The 17,171-nt window shown below is 38.3% G+C and overlaps 1 protein-coding gene across 1 annotated transcript; it reads left to right on the top strand.

Moving 5' to 3' along the window:
* Nucleotides 1–7,446: 7,446 nt before the first annotated feature.
* On the top strand, nucleotides 7,447–9,529 carry LOC115691081 (myb-related protein 306). The gene is made up of 3 exons (XM_030617649.2): nucleotides 7,447–7,751; nucleotides 8,121–8,250; nucleotides 8,440–9,529. The coding sequence occupies exons 1-3, from the start codon at nucleotides 7,619–7,621 to the stop codon at nucleotides 9,257–9,259; spliced, it is 1,083 nt and encodes a 360-aa protein (XP_030473509.1). The 5' UTR covers nucleotides 7,447–7,618; the 3' UTR covers nucleotides 9,260–9,529.
* The last annotated feature ends 7,642 nt before the right edge of the window (nucleotides 9,530–17,171 follow it).

Here is a 17,171-nt window from a genome sequence, read left to right as displayed (position 1 = left end):
CTAAATTGGCACAATTGAAAGGTTTAGAACTAAATTTGTCAAATTGAAAGATTTAGGACTCAATTAGAATAAGTGCAATAGATTTAAGATTTCTTTTTGGGAAAATTTCAAATAAGGGCATGAAGGGCCCTTATTTTTTTCAAATAAAGGTACAAAGTGGATCTTATTTCAAATAAGAGCCTGAGTTGCCAAATCGTCACAAATAAGGACCTTTGGCCAGCCGGCCAATATGTGACTATTTCGACCGTTGAAAAAGGGCTAAAAATTATAAGTATATATTTTTTATTTTTTTTACTTTCCTTCTTTTTTTCCTTTTCTTTTTCTTTTATTTTTTCTTTTTTCTTTTTTCTTTTTCCCTCTTCCCTCCCTCAGTCATTGTCGTGCCTCATAGGTGAGGGCCGCCCTTGCCGGCGTCGGGCGAGAGCATTCCTCACCTAGGCAGGTGAGAGCCACCCTCGCTTGATCTGGCGAGAGCGTTCCTCACCAAATCCAGCAAGGGCAAGGGTTGTGCCAGTGAGGCCAAGCGAGTGTAACCCCCACCCTTATAGCTCAAGCTAACCTCGCCTAAGTCCAGCGACCTCCGCCAACCATCGATAAGGCTCGGCGATGGTCGGCGAAGGGAAGAGGGAAAAAGAAAACGAAAACAAAAGGAAAACAAAAAAAGAAAGAAAGAAGAAAAAAATTAAAAAGGTAAAGGATGAAAATGGCATTAAGGTGAGACCCTTCTTTGAAACTGATATGGCCACTTTATGCTATTATTTGAAACAAGGTCCACTTTAGGCCTTGTTTGAAAAAATAATAGCATTTCAAGTCCTTATTTGAAGTAAGATCCATTTTATGCCCTTATTTGAGAAAATGATGGCACTTCAGGCTCTTATTTAGGATTTTTCATTTTTTTTTAATAATTTTTCGTTACTCGAAGCTCATAGTGTCATCAATCCCAGGAGAGGATAGGTGTTAAGACAAATGTGTCGTCGCCATTGATAGATGAATGTAGACGAGTGCTTCCATTTTCAAAGTCTCCCTTTTATTTTTATGTTATCTTATTATATTTTTATTTTTTTGTATTTTTGCTGGACAAAAAGTTGAATAAAGACACACCCAATGTTTCTAATGCAGCATTCAACTTTTTGCTTCTTCTTTTTTGGGTTCATTTGGCAGCATACAAAGGAGATGAACGAGTCATGCTTTGGTGTAACTTAGAATGTGAATTTCTCCGTACAAAGATACAATAATGTCGTGTTCATACACAAAGACGCGTTCGAGTTTGTCTTGACGTTTGATATGTTACAACGGTTTGTTCATATCGGATCTTTTATGATAGAATTTGATTGCAATTCAATTTGTGATGGCCCACAGTATGAAATGCACGTGCCATCTCTATGAATGATGACCGGTGGAGAGAATGGCTAACCATATTTCATCTCTTCGACAAATTTAGCAATGAGAATATCGATTTCATTACCGTCTATTTTGATATAATTTTTTATAAAGAAATCTCTATTCCTTATAGGTATTGGGGGTTTTTTAGTTTATCGGACTCATAAAGTAGGTAGAGTCTTAAGGTGCATATGAAAAGGGTGTTAGGTGAATGAAGTCTCGCTTTAGAGATATTGCGTAATGTGAAGCAACTAATACAATTCATTGACTTAAACTTTTGGGCGAACATCGGTCAAATTGGATATGCTGACAAGTCCATATTTGGAATTCCATTGATGACCTCCCCTTCGTAGGTATGTGATTTTTGCCTCGTCGACCCAACAATATAAGCACCGTCTGTCAGGGAAACAACGTAACCCTAAGATAATGAATTCTACTTTGATTACATGTCTACAGCTCCAATTCCGTGTGCAATGACACAAAACCATTTACATAAAGGCAAAGCAAAATGGAGAGGTAGTATGTGTCGAATATCTGAATTCGATCCTATCAACGATGCAAGAAAGTAATAGAAATTCGCACAACACAAGAATTTACATGGATCAGCAAGGGAGATGTTCCGCCTACCTACGTCCACGGGGAGAAGAGATCCATTTCACTAATAACGTAGAAAAGTGTACAGCCACTATTTCTCACCTCCTGCCTATTTTTTATAGACCCGTTTCGCCCTAAATATATATAGCGAAACCCTACGTGGCACAAATTACAAAATTGCCCACATAACCTAAAATATTTAGCTTTCCCATATAAATCCTTATATGACTTAACATAAAACGCCTCTGGCGGCCAGGGGGCGCTGCCCCCGCGACCCCCGCCAGGGCGGTCCCCCCGGACCCCCGCCCGCTCACCGGGGAGCGGGACCCCCGTGCTGTCCAGTCGTCAAGGGGCTTTTCGGAACCGCCTCATAATCTCTCGGATAACAGAATACAAAACATCAACCTCAACAGTATGTAACACTCATCCCTACGCTATCCGATCTAGAACACTACCTTTGGCTTCGCAGAATTCTGTAGAATTCGTGCCTTATACATCATGGAAAGCAATTGTCTATTACTTTCATAGACGAATTGGGAATTTCTTTTGAAATTTGGCCCCAAAAAAATTGCAGATAAATCATATGCATCTCAACATTCTGATCAGTAATAAAACCCATTATTTATACAAATTTTTCCCTTTTGCTCTACATAGTTTACATATTTATTTGCGCAGTTTGCACCGCAGAATTTAATATTTTTCCTGTCTACTCTTCGTTTATTTGTTTTTCTTATTGTTATGCATCATTTCTAATAAATTGTGAAAATGAAAGTTAGGTTCTCGATCTTATGTTGTGTCGTCACAATCATTAATTAATGGGCCCAAGCCCAATAATACGGTTTTAATCAGTGACCCATTCTCTCTCTCTCTCTCCCTCCTGTCACCGTGCAACACGTAATTTACATTACTAAAAAACCCTAACTTCTTAGAAAAGATCCGATAGATAGCAGCCCCCTAGTCTTATTCTTACGATGCCATAGGACAGTAGTAGTTCCAGAAGTTAGAGAGGCATCCCACTCACTCATAAAGCCACAACTCAATCGCTATCTCCTCCAAGAAGATGTGGGACTAATTGCGCATTATAACCTTCCTAAATTCAACTGTTCATGCCCCGCGTGTGAAGTGGCCATTGAAAAAGACAATGTGAATCTAAAGCCAATGTGTGTGCTTAATTTCATATTGTGGTTTTTGTTTTCAAGAGAGAAGGTGTGAAACCCTATAGTTCGTGCCGGGTTTTCTTTCCGGAAAAACCTTCTCCCTAACGGTTGCTCGCTATAGCCTTCAAGTCTCGCCTAATAATCGGCTAACCCGGGATTTCAAACGGAACCTAATTGATTTGATTCAGTGTGAATACGACTACCTTGTCCAAGTACATACACGTCACACGTGTGACGTGCATGCATGTATGCGATGTGCATGCACATATAGCGACCCGCAATGTATTCACGCATTTAATAACATATAAATCCGGAATGCAATATATTTACATGCACCGATTGAGTTCGAACGAATCACGAGTCATTTGGCACATCAGAGCTGTATAAATGGTGACAATTTGATCCGGTGATGTGGTCGGAGTCGCCTACATCCACTCGGCAAAAATTAGTGGAGAAGATATTCCCCAAATTAGTATGTAAATAGCTGGGAGGGGTTAAAATTTATGAATTGGTGATTATTTCGATTTGCATACAAAAGGGAGGATGCTACCTTATATGGCATGCTCTATGAAACTCTCGTCGTTTATTGAGAGAAAGTACAAGGAATAGATATTGTTCTCTAAAGTGGTTTTGTTAGTATAAAAGGAGACAGACTTAAGTAATTAGCTCGGTTTGCTTAATTAATATATGAATCGCTTTCATATCAAATGTATGTGATTAGTCAAAAGTCGAACTATTCGTTTGCTCATCGTCCGCTTTCTCTAGTCGCGACATACCGTATGACGCATAATCTTTCCCAGCAACTTAATAATAGAGGATTTAACGAAGTGAGTACAGCAAAAATTTTGCAAATAATATGCAGAAAAAATACATATTTTCTTCCTCAAATGTTGCAGTCAATCTATAATCTCGAGATTTGAAAAAATGGGATGAGTTGGTTTGTATAAATGTCTTGATGGCCATTGTGGTCCTTGGCTGGAGAGGGAAGATTAAAGCGTGATTGTGATCGCATAACAACCTACGATATTTGGAAAAAAAAAATTAAAAACTATTTGGAATAAATCCCAAAAAGAGAACCTGTAAATATCAAGAAAATAACAATCAGCATTCAATGTATCCAATAAATTTCATCAATTTATTAAAAAATATTTTCAATCATCTATTATCGTTCTGGTGATTTTTATTTATTTTCACTTCTTTTATCTCTCTGACTAAAAAAAATATTACTATCTCAAAGCATATTTTTACATCTTACCAAAATATTGTCATAGCTTCTACACACCATCTCTTGCTTTATTATAATATCAATTTTTTTTTCTTATAGAGATGTTAAAGTATGAGGCCGCTAATATTTTATTGTTGTGGCATGAATGTTTATGTAACGTATCAAATATAGTAATAAAACTAAGAATTACAAACAAATAATCACGATACGACCAAATTATAATTTACTATGTTAGTAAAAATAATTAACTTCAAACATCAATAAATGGAAAATGTACTAAACAACTGTTGGCAACGAAATTTTCAAAAGAAAATGAAATAATAAATTAATATTCTTATTCTAAAAATATAAATAAAGGAAATCCTGGATATGCATTATTGATTAAAAAAATATTGCGAACTTCAAAAATTAGTAAGATGACCATGTGTTAATTCTCTTTGTGCCACATTATCATTGATCATGAGATATCCATCAACTCTAGCCGAAAGTCCCTGAACTTGATTTAATGGAATGACAACATTGAACATTTTCATACAGTGTAGGGATTGAATTGAACGTTTATCAAAAGTCCAGGACCACATTAACAAATCAAAAGTTTAGGGATGACATTGCACATTGAGCTCAACTTCAGGGACCACATTGAACAAATTTAAAGTTGAGGGACCATATTTGGCCAAAATTCAGAAATCATTTGTGAAATTATCCCAATTACAAAATGATACTGAAAAAATCACCTCTAACTCCCTATAAATTCATATGAGCAAATGGAAGATAGAAGAAACAATTTCAAAAATCTACACGAATGAAAGCTATGAAGAGAGGGTAATTTACATTCTTACTTATGTTTTCATGTTTCTTGCTATTCATATCATTTTATGGGATTGAAATTTTGCATGTAGAGTCCATGATATTGCAATTTTACATCTCATATTTTCTTTTAATCAAAGGACAAATTTACATAATGAGGTTCGGATCCACTATAAATAAAACTTCCCAGAAACTTTAGCGGAGAAGTTGATTGATGTGAAAATTTATTTTATTGTAATTTTCTGCATATTGTTTCTCTTGCTAAAATTCACATGAACACAAATATTTAAAGAAGTATAACAAATATAGTCTTAGACCCATGGAATGCACGAGCTCTTGTCAGGTAGTTAGTCAATAAGTTTTACCTGGGACTAGAATTAAACTCGAACTCGAGCTCAAATTCTAAAAGTACACGGCAATTGAAGAATTAACAAGTTTATCTATATCTTTATATTTGTAAATATGATTAAAAAATAACAAAAAAATATAACAACTAGCCTTCCGAGCTGCTCCAATAAAGTATTTTCAAGTTCGAGTTCCATTGAATTAACTACTCTAACTCGAAGTAAACTCGAAAAGAATCAAACAAAGTTCAAGTTTTTTGCGAGTTAAACTTTAGTAGATCACGAGTAGCTCGACTTGCTTGTATTCGTACTGATATGCGAACTTCTAAAATTGTGCGTTTTTTCAACTATTGGTTCCGTAGATAATGAGGGTTTGTTTCCCCATCAATTCACAATAGGTTCTTCTTAACAAGTGCTCCAATTATATCTAACAAGGATTTAATACACTGATTGTACATAATACGAAAAAAAAAATGATGCTTTGGAAATTAAAAACTTTTTTTATTTGAATATTTGACCAATGCCCTTGAGACACTCGTTAATAAATATTTTTCACGGTGCACCATTTTGCTACTTGATTTGACCCATAAAGATGTTGATTGACTAATATGACACGAGTTTGTGACACGCCATTAATCCAATTTTTCAGATTTCAAACTGCATTAACGAGGCCCTGACCCTCGACAAGAGACATTGTCGTAAACAAAGGCTGCTTGGAGTCTTCACATTGGAAGCATCATTAAACAATGAAAAGGACTAATCTTTCCCAAAAGGATATGCATTTTGCACTTGTCAATTGTTGATAAAATCTGATCCCTTACGTCATATCTCACTTCCACTAGTCACTACACTATCCGCTTCGACAATTTACGGTCTTGCTTTTAATTTGAAGGTAAGTATTCGAAGCAACATATATTATTTTGAGTAATCATGACCAGCCGTTGGAACTTGAAATTCTTTTGTATCTTCTGCTCTCTCTCGCTGCCTCATTCTTTTGTCTTAAATGACCGGGCAATTTGCATGAACGTAGCCATTTCTTCAAACCTATTTTCGCATAAGTGGCAGTAAATTATGAACAATTCGTTAATCATCGAGGAGCGAGTAGCCCACAAAAATTTAATGGTTCTTAAAGCCTAGAAGTTAATTAGCACAATTTTCTTGTTTTGCCTCTTCATGGATGATGCATTTTCAAGACTCACTAATGACTTAGGGCTATTCCATCTGTTGAACTTTTAAGGCCAAACAGTAAAATTATTGCACCACAGATCATCACGAGAAAGTCCAACTTTCAATGCGAGCGCTTTACGATGTAGGAATAAACCCTCCACATCCCCATCGATAAAAGAAAAATTGAATCAAATTGTCGGTAAACAAATATGCTGGCCAAAACACATTAGATTTGCCCAAAAAAGTATACCCGAAGTACAGAATAGTTGCAGTGCCATTTATGTTGTGTTTGCTAGTCCTAGACTTACATATATATAGTAATTACTATGAATCTTGAACATTGTATGTATGTTGTGACACAGAAAAACGTCATTTTTCTTTTCAGCACCGTCACCAAAAACATATAAAAATAAACACCAGTGACCGGTAGTTGACAAAGTTCCTAATGTGAATTCATGAATAATTCGCTGAGGGTCACTGCTTACTTCATGAAATACACCCATTTAAAAGAACAAATGTAAACAATGGTTCTTGTTTTTTTGTTCTTTCTTTTCATTCTAGGTGCCGCCACAGTGCCCTCATTCAATGCCACACGGCTTTGTGAGGCGCACAGAGAAAAAGAGAGAGAGTCTAAGCATAGCTGACTTTTTGCAAGCAAGGGAGTAAATGCTCATTGCTGTCCGTTTTGACTCCTTTGGAGTGTAATGTGTGTGTATATGTTTGTCATCCTTTTTTACCTCTTTCTGGGTCAGCGTCTAAATATATATGTGTGATAGCAGACAAAGAGCGACCCTTAACTTGGACGCTTGTCTCTCTCTGCACAATTTTCTTATAGAGCAATATAAGGTCGTCGTTCTTGCTCTAGAGAGATATATCCAAGAAGAAGAAGAAGAAGAAGAAGAAGAGAAGATTTGTGACCATTCCACTAGAAAGAAAGAAAGAAAATGGGAAGACCACCATGCTGTGACAAGATTGGAGTGAAGAAAGGTCCGTGGACACCAGAAGAAGACATCATCCTGGTCTCTTACATTCAAGAACATGGACCTGGGAATTGGAGATCTGTTCCCACTAATACAGGTACTATACAGATTATATGCATTTTTCTTTTGCAAATTCCTTCTTCACCATCATCTCTCCCTCTCCCTCTCCCTCTCTCGCTCTCTCTGTGGTTGTCAGATTTCCATTTCACAGTAGCACTCCACTTTGTTTCTTTGGGGGTCTCATCTTGATATTGATGATGCTCTCCTTTGGTTGGTTTGCTCATTAAATTCTTTGTTATTAATGGGCGTGCACTTGTAGCTCTCTCACTTGTGTCTGCATTTTTATCAAGTTAATAACATGTAAAGGGTTAAGATTCATTCTCTCTCTCTCTCTCTCTCTCTCTCTCTCTCTCTCTCTCTCTCTAGACTTATTTTTTCTTTGTTTTGTTTGGTGGTGTTTCAAAAGGCTTGCTTAGATGCAGCAAGAGCTGCAGGCTCAGATGGACTAATTACCTCAGGCCTGGCATCAAGCGTGGCAACTTCACTGATCATGAGGAAAAGATGATCATCCATCTTCAGGCCCTTCTTGGTAACAGGTAAAGAAAAAACTAAATACCCTAATTCAAAATTTCTAATTAACCCTATCTAACTTTGCAAATCCCAAAAAGGGATTGATACACTTCCAAACTAATTACCATATCCCCATAATTTAATTTATTCATCTTCTTATGTGTGGAAGGAATAATAAATCATGGTTTTGTTCTTCTAAATCTGTCTTTTTTCAGGTGGGCAGCTATAGCTTCTTATCTTCCTCAGAGGACTGACAATGACATCAAGAACTACTGGAACACCCACTTGAAGAAGAAGCTCAAGAAGCTCCAAACAGGCCTGGATGGCCATGGCCATGAAGAGATCAGATCCAACTCACACTCCATCTCAAAGGGTCAGTGGGAGAGGAGGCTCCAGACAGACATCCACATGGCCAAACAAGCTCTCTGCGAGGCTTTGTCTCTGGACAAATCATCAGCAAGCCCTTTGGCTGACTCAAAACCATCTGATCATGATGGCCACAACATTGATTCTGGCAACAACAGTACTAGACCACTATACCAGGCAACAGTATCATCCTGCACTTATGCATCAAGTACAGAGAACATAGCAAGATTGCTTGAAGGGTGGATGAAAAACTCCACCAAATCAGCCCAAGCCACAAAATCAGCCCCAGGGACTTATCACAACGCTGCTCAAGATGATTCCTTCAACAACAGTTTCATTCCAACTAGTGGTTCAAGCTCAAGTGAAGGTGCAACGACGCCGGATCACCATCAGGGCCTCGAGTACTCGCTGTTCAGCTTCAATTCTTCAGTCTCTGACGCCTCTCAATCGGTGGCCTCGGTGCCAGATGAGAAACCGAACTTGACGGCGGACCAAGGGTGTGTCTTCCAAGACGAGAACAAGCCACTGTTGGACCAGATCCACCACCACCAAGTGCCTCTCGCATTGCTGGAGAAATGGCTCTTTGATGATGGAGCACTAGTAGCTCCTCAGGTCCAGGAGGATCAGCTCATTGGCATGTCATTAGATGAGGATGCTGCTTTGTTTTGAGTTCAAATTTAGGTCAAACGAAACAAAGAAAACTGTTAGATGTTTTATTTTCTTTCTTCTTACTTTGTTTCTTTTCTTTTTCAAGGATTTAGGAATTGGAGTTGTGTAGGACTTGATATATCTTCCTACAAGTCTGAGCCAAGAATTATAACTAACAAGCCTGGCCTTCTGGAAGATCACACAGAAGTGTAAATTAAGCAAATCTATGTATGGATATGCTATATGTACTCAAACTATTACAAATAAATCTTTGAGTCACCACTTTTGTAATTTTTATCGCACCTCCTTCGTTCTGCGTGATCTACGATGAAGATTAGGATGTTTCTAACACAAGCGTACAAATTAGGTGGTGATTGAATCCTTGATTAAAATTCATATCAAACTCGGATCTATCCATGGCGATGAGAATTTGGACTTACACTGTACATCTGGTTGCCTGCACGTGGATGATTAACGAGCGAATAAAACAAAGAAGACTTAAGATACTGCAGATATTATCTTAGCCAAAACCAAACTAAAGATAAAGCTAGTGAGATACACATGGCAGGTTTTGCAGCTGAATTAATCCAAAATTAGGGTTTGACCGGCAGCTGACTGAATCTAAAGTACATCTCATTTCAGGCAAGCGTCTAATTTTTTCATTTTTTTTACCGAATTCTTCTCCCTTTAGGTAGATGCAGGGGGTTCTTCAACTTATCTTTAATGCTAGATGACCCTAGAAAGGACTTCTGGTTCAAATGGAGTTAATTTTGCCAGTAAATAAAACTGTTGATGCTTTTTAGGTTGCTTTTGCCGAATTTAATGTTTAGTCAATATCTCTACATAGTTAGTTCTCCTCGTTATATGCACAATCAATATTTTGAAAATCGAATATTTCTTCATTTAGTATTTTTAACAAGTACACATTTTTTAACATGACTCTTATTATACAAATCTAGGGCTAGTTTTTTTGTTTCTTGGTCATATAATCTAGGGGTAGTTAAGAGTCTTAGATTTGTGTGGGATATCAGATTTTAACTTGAAAGAAATAATGGCTTTATTTTTTAATTAGGAGGAACTCTAGTTTGATAAATACGTGTATAAATAAGTATGCATGTTGCATTTCTTTATCATCACGAATGGTACACCAATCTCTCTCTCTCTCTCTCTCTCTCTCTCTCTCTCTCTCTCTCTCTCTCTCTCTCTCTCTCTCTCTCTCTCTCAAATCAAGCTGAATACAGTAGGAGACTTGATCCAAGTCTCAACTTGAAATCAAGTCTCAACTTGAAATGTGCCCAAGTTAGGGTTATTATCAGCTCATTGCCTTTAGTAATTAATCATCAAATTAGCCATGCACGTATGTACCTAAATACTATAAGTTTATTACGTTCTTGGAGTAATGATGCATAGCCCATAGATCACTACCCTCCACCTAAACCTAGCTTGTAGTTATAGCTACTGTTTGTTCTGTGGAATCTGTCTCTCTCTCTCTCTCTCTCTCTGTGCAATTGTATTTGCGGACGAAGAACAAGCAAGGCGGAGAATCAAACCCAGAATTTGCCTTGGGAATATGCATAATGGGGGTCATAAATGTGAACATGTGAGGGTTTTTGACTTTTTGCCTTCTTTTTCATTTTCAACGGACTCTCTTGACCTACCGTCACGTTTATTGTAGCCCAATCTGTGAAAAACAGCCATTCCACAGTAACTCCACCCATAAGTTTCTCATGAACAGTGTCATCAATTTGCAAGGCAAAAACCCAAAAGGAGAGAACAGAAGGCCAGACACAAAGTGTCCATGAACAATGGTATGCGAGTTGTGGCCACAGTCCACAAAGCAATTTTCATTGTAATTGCTCATCATGTGATAAATAATGTAATAATTTTGAATGTTAATCTCTGCATGTGTACTTTGTATTCTTAACATCGATCATTCAGAAAGTAAAAAAGAAAAAGAACAATAGCAGCGCACAGATGAGGTACAGCTCTTGCTTTAATTCACCCTTTTGAATTGTCAAAACCCCACAAAAGTATTTATTAAGCCGTGTTCTTTTTCCAAGTTTCACAGACTGGTAGAACTCAACATAGACTTTAATTTTACCAGCTTGCACAGAAGAAAGTCACAGTTCCACCATGAAAAACTGAAAAATGGGAAAGAAGCACAGAACTTTCCTACTAATTTCCATGAGTATTTAAGAGGAAAGGCCTTTCCTTCCCAATTGGTTATTAAGGGCATGTTTGGTAACTAGCAAACAGTATCTGATTCTATTCTTTTGTTCCCTGGAACAAAAAAAGAACAGAAATCTGTTTGGTAAATTTATTATTCATGAGCACAAATTTGTTCCCAGAATCAGTTTGGAAACAGAATCAAGAATAAAAAAAAGTTGATTCTTAATTCCGGAAACAAAAATTAGAAATGGAAAAGAAATTTTTTTTTCTTCTTCTCTTTTCCTGGCCTGTGGCTGGCGAGGGTGAGGGCTGGACCCTCGCGGCCTGGGCGACGGTTGCCCTCGTCAGACCTAGGCCGCGAGCCGCCCTCGCCCAGGCCGTGAGCCGCCCTCGCCCAGGCCGTGAGGGTCCAGCCCTTGCCCTCGCCGGCCATGGCCAAAGAAAGGAGAAGCAAAAAAAATATATATATATATATTAAAATATTATTAATAAAAAGAAATTTTGTGCAGTTACCAAAGACATTTCTGTTCTTTTTCTATTTTAGGAATAGAAATTTTAGGCAATTACCAAATACTTTCAAATGCTCAGAAATTATTTCCGGAAATGGAATAAAAAAAATCATTTTTGAGCAGAAATTATTTCTAGGAACAGAATGGTTACCAAACGCACTCTAATTTTGCATATGGAAAATCCATGTGGAAGTGATGGGTTTCTACTTTCAAGCTGGCTTGAGTGCAGATATGGGATCATGAGAGCCCATGTTCATAAGAGAAATGAACATTATAGCTGACCTAGTTCATGCAGACAAAGTATTTCATTCATCTGTCACATGGTGTCACCTGGTGTACATCAATCAATCAAATCGCCTACACCATATATGCACGCACACCGACTAATTTTGCGTTTTGAATTTCAAGAAACTCTCAATACAATCGAATTGCTTCTTCGCGTGTTACCGTCGCGCGATGTATCCGATACACAAAATAGTTAGCTCCCTGTTCATATTATGGCTCTTTGTCCTGTTAGTAATATTGTCCAGAAACCTAGTATTTTTTCTCTAGATGGACAACACAGATTTGGGACTTGAGACTCTTTCCGTATCATGCATATCTCTACTTTGCCTGGCCTGTTGGACAGTACCATGTGCATGTTGTGGAGAGGCCAACTTTGTTATCTCACAGCAAAAGGTTGTGTATCTCGAAGGAATCATGTGAAAGAGAGAGAGCGAGAGAGAGAGAGATCAAATGCTACTCACACAAGACAAAGAAGATAGTCCATGGTCCCCATGTTGCGCGCACAGTATTCTTGCCTAAATACAAGTAGGGTCTCTCCTGATGGGAACCCCCCAGTTGCTTTCTCCACCGCATAAAACCAATGAGGAAGAAAAACTTTATACGTGTATCGATGGATATACAACATAGAAAAGAGTATATCGCTTCTTCTTTTCTTTTACATTTTTCCTTCTAAGGATATTGTCGTGGAAGAGCAGATCATAGAGACAACCAAAGTGAGTTATTCATTGCAACACATGCATGTCCATCCCCTGTTCACGTGGATTTTTTTTACATGCGTCCAAGTCAAAGATGATGTCCCCGAACTCATGTATGCGTCATCCGTGACCCAAGCACGAACATTAGCTAGCTTTTGAGCTTACTTCCATTTCGAGAATTTACGTCTCGTTTTCGATCCGCATGGCCGATCGAAAACACCATGGCTATTGAGCATGTTGGCCAAACTTGTGAGGAGAGGCACGAGGCCTTCATGTACCTCCTCGCGTTCGGTTCTTGCTCGGCTTTAATACTGTATGGGAAAACCTGTTGCCTTGTTGTAATACCAAGTCGGTAACAGAGCAAGAGGGATCGCCACTCGACCTCGTAAAACACTTTCAATTTCAAACATTTCGTCACATTTAAGGTTTCTATCAATCACGCCGTCATAGAATAAATATGCACGGGATCCTTCCCTCTTAGGGCTGATTAGGTCGCAACGATTTATTCTCACGAATTTTCCCACTAGCAACATATGTAAGCGATTACTTGACTCATTAGGTCGCGATTCCATCGATTCTAATTTTTTTTTTTAACTAAACGTAATGTTTCGGAGACTTGAAGCTCCCAATGTCTATGCCTATGAACGATTATCGAGAAAAGTACAAGCTTTCATTCATCAATTCGGAGTCGGTGCTCGATGGATACAGTTGTGCCCTAAAGATTGAAAAGTCAAGATTGGTCACATGGGATGGGGTTTGACCGCGTCAAAACTTCGGGCAACAATGACGTGGACTGCCCACATGACGACCGGGGCCCGGCCAAAATTGACCCCGGAACGAAACAAAAATCCATCGAAATCGACAATAAATTAGGAAGATCTATGAGCTAATTATAAAGAAACACCAACTTTACCTTGAGTAACAATTCAGATCCGATTTTTTTATCTAAATAAAAAGCACCAAACTTTACTCTAATGCTAAATTTATCCCCCTTGATGTGAAATTTTCAAATTGTTCGAACCAAATTCGGGATTTAAGTGAAAGTTGGTGATTTTTTATGAGACAAAAAAAAGTTCGAAGTAGAATTATCACTCAAGGTAAAGTTGATGTTTTTGTGGGATCAGTACATAGTTCTTCCTAATTTAAAATTGGTATTTTTTTAAAATTAGGCCGAAAAACTATACACGCAAGTGCGAATAATGCGTCATCTATAAAAGATATATTGGCATGTGCAGCTCCGCCACGTGTACTTATACATGTCCAGATGTTTAATTCTTGGATGGGAATTAATTTCTTGAAAACTTCGACCGCTTAATCAACTAAATTTTGTGGGGCCATCGATCTATAATGGACCCTTCACGTCGGGCCCACTCAAAGCTATTGGGCTCTGACTGGTTGGTCTTCGTCTATTGGGCTCACTCGAGCCCATTAGGCCCACCCGCCATTCACGATAAGGCCCGGCCCATTGTGGTCTCGCCGATTCGCTTTTATCACATTGGGTTCCCCTTTCTGGGAAGTAAGCAGCATTGGCCGACACCTTTTTTCTCTTGGATCCTTCCTTCTAAGGATTCCTTTTGCCTCTTCTTCTGTTTTAATAACGTAGAACATTTCTTTGGCAAGTGCCATGGTCCAGAGAAATGAATCGATCTCGAGGATCTCGAGGTTTCTGAATGAAGGACCGTGACTGATTCATGAAGAATGGGAGGATCTCGGGGATTCCAAGTCTTAGGGTTTTCTTGTATATTCTAGAATACTCCTTAGAACGGGCAATATTATAAATGTACACTTGTGTAATAAATGCGGATAATTGGTAAATGGGGAGATGCGATCTCCATCATTAGATTAAGGAGAGATCTACTGTTGTGGTTAGACAAATGAATATCCTCCTCCTCATTTGTATCATCTCATAAGTAATATGTATATATGTTTGTTATCCGGCCCATTGTGATCTCACTTATTACATAGGGTTATTTTTTTTTTTAGGAAGTACCTTTTTCTTTTGGATCCTTCCTGTAACTTTTTACTATAAGGATTCCTTTCTTTTACTTTTTCTTTCTGTTTTAATAACGTCAAAATCGTTTCTTTGGTGTGCCTCTTCAATTAGCGTCAAGGATGTCACTTGGTAAAGATAGATTAAGATTTTCAAAGATAAAAGATTGCGTAAATTTGATATCCGGGGCTTTGATACAAGCCCCTGATCTTAGGCCAAATGATTTCTTAGCACCATTAAATCCACACGCGTCAAATAGGGGTTAAATCTAACGGAGTTAAGGGATTAAAACATAGAAACTAAAGGTTAATTAACCCTCTTTATAAGCAAATTCAACATGCGTAAACAATCTTCAAGACTTAATGTTCTTTTAATGATAGCGATAAGGTGCATTAGTTAAACCGAATGGCATGACTAACCACTATATAACCCGAACCGACATTATTTCGGGGCCTTCCATTCGCTGACCAAAAAAAGAACAAACGGGTATCCTTGCTTTAGTAATGCTAACTTGTCTCTCTCTTCCTCGATGCGGATAAATAGGTGAAACAATCGGGCGTCAAGACAGTTCGATGCTGAAACACATTAAACCCTAAACCCTCTCAGCTCTCGTATCAACCCATCAATCGATCCTCTCTCTCCCTTCCACCGTAATAGAATTGCACCCCAAAAAATCTTTAGGGCTTTCTCTGTTCTAGCCACGGTCCCTCCCACTTCTCATTTCGGGTCTCCATTCCTGTTCGTCATTGCCGACGGTTATCATCAGAGAGTCTCGCTCGGTAGCAACCACGACGACAAAGACGAGATCCTGAGCGTGATTCCTCTAGGCGACCATGAAAATCCGCACGTCCCCTCCGGACCTCGCGAAGAGCGGCGAAGCCCATCTCCCCATCACATTTCGTCGCTTCTCATTATATGACCTTGATTCCCGGGTGTCCTAATATCGTAAGCTTTCCACAAACAAACAAAAAAATATCTCATTTGATAAATTAACAATTTAACTCGAAAATTAAAATTCCCTGAAGAACATCTTGCGTTATGATCCATGAATCTTATAAGCTCCTCCACACGAAGCTAACTATACAGTTTTTTTTTTTTTTGTCGTAAAGCTAACCATAGAGTTGACCATGCATTCAATTTGGTGCATTGAATTTGGTGAATTGTTTCCATTAATTCAGGGAATTCCATGCCAAGCAATCGAGCCTTTTTACAAACGAGTCGTCCTCTTGAATTTTTTTTTTTTGCCGAAACTTTTTTTTTTTTGGCTTTTTTTTTTTTTGCCGAATTTTTTTTTTTTGGCTTTTTTCTTTTGCCGACTTTTTTTTTGGCTTTTTTTTAAGATCTAGTCCTCAAAAGAACTCAAGAAGAAAACTTCTCTCTATAAAAAAATTATGTCTCTTCCTCTTAGAAATCTATAAGCAACCTTATATAGGGTGCTAACCCTAATCCTAATCCTACTAGGATTAAAATTACAAAAATAACCTTAATTGCTAAAATTCGTCCAAAAATGGAAAAAGGCCTAAAAGTTCATCTAAACGACTCCAAATCGCTAAAAAACATCATCAATCACTACTAAAGTAGTGAGTATTGATCAGCGGCCCGTTTCCAAGCGTCCATCCAAATTTGAAACACATTAAACCCTAAACCCTCTCAGCTCTCATATCAACCCATCAATCAACCCTCTCTCTCCCTTCCACCGTAATAGAATTGCACCCCAAAAAATCTTTAGGGCTTTCTCTGTTTTAGCCACGGTCCCTCTCATTTCTCATTCGGGTCTCCATTCCGGTTCGTCACTGCCGACGGTTATCATCAGAGAGTCTCGCTCAGTAGCAACCACGACGACAAAGACGAGATCCTGAGCATGATTCCTCTAGGCGACCATGAAAATCCGCACGTCCCCTCCGGACCTCGCGAAGAGCGGCGAAGCCCATCTCCCCATCACATTTCTTCGCTTCTCATTCTATATGACCTTGATTCCCGGGTGTCCTAATATCGTAAGCTTTCCACAAACAAACAAAAAAATATCTCGGATAAATTAACAATTTAACTCGAAAATTAAAATTCCCTGAAGAACATCTTGCGTTATGATCCATGAATCTTATAAGCTCCTCCACATGAAGCAAACTATAGAGTTTTTTTTCTTTTTTGTCGTAAAGCTAACCATAGAGTTGACCATGCATTGAATTTGGTGCATTGAATTTGGTGAATTGTTTCCATTAATTCAGGGAATTCCATGCCAAGCAATCGAGCCTTTTTCTGGGTCTTTTTCGGCCGTAAGCAACGGG

This window comes from Syzygium oleosum, unplaced genomic scaffold (assembly GCF_021117445.2).
Source record: "Syzygium oleosum isolate NSW1041296 unplaced genomic scaffold, Sole_v2.1 Sole_v2.17, whole genome shotgun sequence".
In the NCBI taxonomy this organism is placed as follows: Eukaryota; Viridiplantae; Streptophyta; class Magnoliopsida; order Myrtales; family Myrtaceae; genus Syzygium; species Syzygium oleosum.
Note: the sequence above shows the minus strand (reverse complement) of the source record. Positions and strands in the feature narration are given on the sequence as shown.

Bases quoted from the DNA above. Each gene is read 5' to 3' on its own strand.
- LOC115691081 (XM_030617649.2), top strand. From the start codon at position 7,619: ATGGGAAGACCACCATGCTGTGACAAGATTGGAGTGAAGAAAGGTCCG. The intron at 7,752-8,120 runs GTACTATACAGA...GTGTTTCAAAAG, and splicing joins ATCTGTTCCCACTAATACAG to GCTTGCTTAGATGCAGCAAG. The intron at 8,251-8,439 runs GTAAAGAAAAAA...GTCTTTTTTCAG, and splicing joins CAGGCCCTTCTTGGTAACAG to GTGGGCAGCTATAGCTTCTT.